We start from the raw sequence: 5,110 nt of genomic DNA, 5'->3' as shown, positions 1-5,110 counted from the left end.
TTTGTCTCAAAAAAAAAAAAAAAAAAAGGAAAGAAAGAAAAAGAAAAATACTGAGGTATATCCCTATGGTTTAAATTAACAGACTTGGGGCCAGAAGTGGTGGCTCATGCCTGTAATCCTCACACTTTGGGATCCTAACACAAGGCGGGAAGATCACTAGAGCCCAGGAGTTCGCGACCAGCCTGGACAACATGGTGAAACCCTGTCTCTCCAAAAATAAAAAATAAAAAATCCCAAAAATGTGTTAATTATTTTTAAAAATTTTAGCAGGCTCATAGAACCATGATTACCCACAAAGTATTCCTCATACTGGACAAACTTAAAATGCAAGATTGCTCTTTCAGCCATTTCTTTCTTTTTATTTACAGTTTGTGTTCAATGCAAATCAATTCCATAACATAAGAATTTACTATGAATCAAAGCATAAATACACAAACACAATATACAATCCAAAATAGATGTACAGCATTCTGGAATAAAGCAGAAGAGTGTTCATTCACACACACAGTAGCTTCAGATGTGTTCAATCTGTTTGTTTCCATGTAGTTTTCTAAAGATGGAAAAAAATGACTTTGGTCATCAAGACTACTGTGGCCATATTAGATTCCTGGAACATCTAAGCATCAGTGTGTGACCATGCGAACAAAAGACTTCGGGGAGTGTCTATTTTTAAAAAGGTTTCTGTGTGTTGAGGCAGTTGTAAAATGTTTACTGCAGAATCAAGCCCACTTTTAGGCTTAGGACCAGGTTCTAACTATCTAAAAATATTGACTGATAACAAAAAGTGTTCCAAATGTGGCTATTCTGATCCATAACTGTTTAAAGAAAAAAAAGTATATACAGAAAGAGTATAAAAGTTTTTGTGAATTTAATGCAAATTAGCTTCCAGTCTTCACTTCCCAAATACTTGATTTACGGTTTTGATTCCTTTACATTTTTGCCTTTTTAATTTCAAGATCTGCAATTTTGCCTTCAAAACAGATCATTTTTCTAAATTGTAAAAAGTATTCAACATATGCAGATATAAAAAGCGTTTTGACAGCTGGGCGCGGGGGCTCAAACCTATAATCCCAGCACTTTGGGAGACCAAGCCAGGCAGATCACCTGAGGTCAGGAGTTCGAAACCAGCCTGGGCAACATGGTGAAACCCTTTCTCTAGTAAAATTACAAAAATTAGCCGGGCATGGTGGTAGGTGCCTGTAATCCCAGCTACTTGGGAGGCTGAGGCAGGAGAATCGCTTGAGCCCAGGAGGCAGAGGGTGCACTGAGCTGAGATCGCGCCACTGCACTCCAGCCTGGGTGACAAAGTGAGACTCCATCTAAAAAATAATAATAATAAAAAGTATTTTGAAATTAATTGCGGTCAATGGAATTCTACTCTTTGGAATCTGTTTAGCTAAATGAATGTAGTGTTCTTGTTGAATGGAAATAGGTGATAGGAAATGCCTACCATTTGACTCTTTATGGATAATCAAGAGTTGCTCAGAATGCTTGGACCTGGGGGTAGATTCTCATTCATCATTGCCCTGGCACATGTCAATTACTACGTAAAAAGTCAAATACAATGTCAAATCCAAAGCCTCAAGAGGAAAGTGAGTTCAGTTCCCAAGAGAACAGCGATAGCTCAACTTCATCTAGAGTATATCAGCATTAAATTAGTGCTGTCGAAACAATACATTGAGGAATTACAGTAACACCTGGAAGTTCCTTCTAATGTACATATAAATAGAATCATGGAAGTTTTTTATATTACCTGTTTTATGACCTTATAGAATTAATGAACCAAATGAAAACTGAATCTCCATTCCACAATCACATCCTTTATTACTATTCTTATTTTTCAAGGTAGAATTAAGTGTCCATATTTCTTAAACCACATTCAAGGAAATCATGTCTTAAGCTATTTTGGATGTTGCCTCTCCTTCATCTTGTACGTGAAACACCAGCAAATTTAACATTGGCATCTATCATCTAGTCAAACCTCTCACATGTTCTTCAAGCAGATCAAATTTGGGATTCTCAACATTTTCTGCGTCAATAAAAGGTGTGGAATTAGTAGATTCAATGAAGACCTGTTTTTCCTTGCCAAGACGCCATTTGGATTGGGTTTAGAAGATGGGGAAGTTTAGAAGATGTTTCTTGGCCTGAGTCTCTTAACAGTAGAGATGTAGAAGAGAGAGTGAGACCACGAAGAGACTGGCTGTTGACTGCAGGGCACCACCAACCGCCTTGGTGGTGGTATTAGCTGCATTTGGGGTAGTCGTATTCGGGGAGGAGGTACTTGAAAGTGGTGTAAAAGTCGTTGCAGTGGAATACATCTAAAATACATAAAAAGTTACATGGATAAATTTCCACATCACAGCTACCTCCGCATACTCTAATATAAAATTAAAGTAGGTGATATATTCTTAGATTGCTCTCTTACCATTGTTCTCTTACCCAACATCATTAAATTCTAAATTCTTGCTCAGCCCACCAAGGTCATTCTCTTTAGTTTCAAAACAAACTACCTAGAGATGCTTCAAAAATGCCAAGTGGCAACAAGAACAAAAAAGTTATTCAATAACTATAACTCCTGTTTTTATTTCTTTGCAAAGGAAAAAAGGACCAAGTTAACTAATTCGGTTTCCGAGATTATATTGACTTAATGGCATTGCAATAAGGTCTATTTTCGCAGAAAGGGAGAGATTTTAAAGTTGCACAAAAAAATGGGGATTTTTAAATATTGTAACTGAGACTTACGGAACTAGAATTAATTGGGTCAGTGTCTATCCTGGATTTGCTAGGTAACTTTCACATACTCATTTAATACAGCCTTGGAAATTTAGCCGTTTCCTTAAGGGGGGAACTGCAGTCTTATCTTCTCCTTTGAAATTTGAAATAATTCTTCTAAAAAATGGCCACAATATTTGTGTTAAATTGAAAGAGAAAATGAGTCTTTCCTTTAAGGCAGAATGACTTCAAGAAAACACCATGAGGTCGGAACGATTTCACAAAAGACAAGGAGAGGGTATGGTGTTAAGTTTCACCAGCAGCAGCCTCACTGGTCACTAAGCTCAGTGCTGTGGCCAAGAACCAAGGTTCTCCCAGTGTCCCAGCGTCTGAGTGGCATCATTCACCACTGATTTTTCAAGCCACGAAATGCACAGTCCAGTAGGGCACGTGATAATCTCTCTTTTGTCATGGAACAAAGGCAGATCGGAGTTTTCAGCCCTCACTGCAAGGGAGGGTTTACAAGGGCTTCTGATTACAGGCGGGAGGGAGGACGTGGCACCAGGCAAGAGTCTGGGCCCCATGTACATTTGGCTGCCTATTAATCCAAAGATAAAGCCCTCCTACATCAGCACCAGCTCCTTTTGTTGTAAAATCCATAAGGTCTTTAAACAAATATTGACTAAAGAAATGTACAAATTCTATCCAAAATAGATTAGTGACAACAACAAAAAAATCTGTATCAAGTCCAATTTATTTATTGGGCACCTACTGTGTGCAAGATTTAGTGTGTCCCATCAGGAAATGGCACTCCCAATAAAGAAAAGCATTAATATGGTAATTTACTTAAAACAGGGTGCCTGTTTTGGACACCTTGTTTGGGATCCCTGAAAGTAACCTGTTCTTTATTCATACAATTAGTTTTAGTGCAGCAGGTGATATTTTCTTTTTAAAACCCGGTGTATCAATCTGAGGATCTAAAGATCCACCAACAAAAATGTATGTTTATTAAACTGACACTAAACAAAATTTTCTCTCCCAAGTTAGATTTATTCGCATTATTAAAACTTCTCACTTACAATGTTGGAGGAAAAAATCTGGTCGGAGAGACGATGGGGCGGGGAGTAGAGGGGGCCGGTTTCTCGCGGCCGCGCCCCTCCCCCATCAAAGAACTGAGGAGGGCTCGGGAGCGCAGCGGACTGGGAGGAAGACAATAGGGTACGGTTACCCGGCCCGCGGTGGGGAAGAGCGCTCCACATTTTCAGGCTGCACTCCCAGGTGAGCCCAGACGTTCGATGTCTGGGGACGGAGGGCCCAGCGCGCCCAACTTTTGGGGGAGAAGCCCCAGAGACAGTCCTCTATTAACCCCAACCGAAGGCGCTGGAGAGCCGTCACTCCCATCCCCCAAACCCGAACTCCCCCGGACAAACGTACCTTCTTATCCCCTGCCCCCGCTAGGGTCTCCCAGGCCCAGCCCCCGGTCTCCCTCGCCGGCACGGTGCATCCATCCACCCACGAGGCAGCGCCGCGCGGTCCCCGGTACCCGCACCCCAGGCGAGATTCCCCGGATAGAGGGTCTAGGGAGAAGGCGCTGGTAGCGGCGACCCGGACAAAGCCTGGCGGGGACTCGGGACAGAATCGTCCCACCATGCCGCCTCCCCAGAACTAGCCAATCTGGGCTAAAATAACATGGGGATCCTAAGATGACAAGCAATGGACGTGAAAGATTGCCTCGCAGAGAGCGCAGCGTCAGGAGAGGGTCCCCGCCTCGGCTCCAGCGCCGAACCTCCCGGGACTGGGATTTAAAAAGAGCCGGATAGCCGTAGCTTCTGCGGGATCCCCAGTCCAACTCCGAGGGTGGAGGATGGGCGTAAGCCGCCCTCCCCGAAAGGGACGTCGCCTCTCTTTGTGTAGAGCTCGGGGAGCGCGAAGACACTCGTAGGGGGAAGCGGGTCCTCAGGGGACCCAGGGACGACGTCGCCCGGGAGCCTGAGCTCTCCAGGCGCTAATCCGTGCTGGCACCTCGGGCCTCTGGGTGAAAGTGGCAAGCAGGCACCTGGCCGCCTGGGAAGGGACAGCGTGGAACCTGGGGTGGGGCAGAGTCCTCTCAGCCCGCGCGCGGAGCTGCATTGTTCCCAGGGCCGTGGGAGGGGAGGGGGCAGCACGCAAGGGAGTGGAAAAATGGGGTCCACATGGCCCTCTCCCCTGGTCAGCTAAGCAAGATTCTCTCCCAGTCCCTGTCCGTGGCCCGAAATAGGGGCGCAGGACGGCCCCCCGGGACCTGGTCCATCTCCCCCGCCCCCACTCCGGGCACGGCCCTGAGCTCATTCGATTAATAATACTGGATAATCGTCACCCAACGAACATTTCCATATAAAATGGCTTTTCTCAGACAGCG

The 5,110-nt window shown here is 44.5% G+C and overlaps 1 protein-coding gene across 1 annotated transcript; it reads right to left on the bottom strand.

Moving 5' to 3' along the window:
• Positions 1-332: 332 nt before the first annotated feature.
• Positions 333-4,852, bottom strand: CD24 (CD24 molecule). The gene is made up of 2 exons (XM_011996261.1): positions 4,147-4,852; positions 333-2,318 (listed from the first exon to the last, which is right to left on the bottom strand). The coding sequence occupies exons 1-2, from the start codon at positions 4,360-4,362 to the stop codon at positions 2,154-2,156; spliced, it is 381 nt and encodes a 126-aa protein (XP_011851651.1). The 5' UTR covers positions 4,363-4,852; the 3' UTR covers positions 333-2,153.
• Between the last annotated feature and the right edge of the window lie 258 nt (positions 4,853-5,110).

Source organism: Mandrillus leucophaeus, unplaced genomic scaffold (genome assembly GCF_000951045.1).
Source record: "Mandrillus leucophaeus isolate KB7577 unplaced genomic scaffold, Mleu.le_1.0 Scaffold507, whole genome shotgun sequence".
In the NCBI taxonomy this organism is placed as follows: domain Eukaryota; kingdom Metazoa; phylum Chordata; class Mammalia; order Primates; family Cercopithecidae; genus Mandrillus; species Mandrillus leucophaeus.
This window is presented reverse-complemented; position numbering and strand designations above follow the sequence as displayed.

Excerpts from the sequence above, each read along its gene's own strand:
- CD24 (XM_011996261.1), bottom strand. The coding sequence starts at position 4,362 with ATGGTGGGACGATTCTGTCCCGAGTCCCCGCCAGGCTTTGTCCGGGTC. Across the intron at positions 2,319-4,146 it reads CGGGGGCAGGGGATAAGAAG|ATGTATTCCACTGCAACGAC; the intron begins GTACGTTTGTCC and ends TATGTATTTTAG.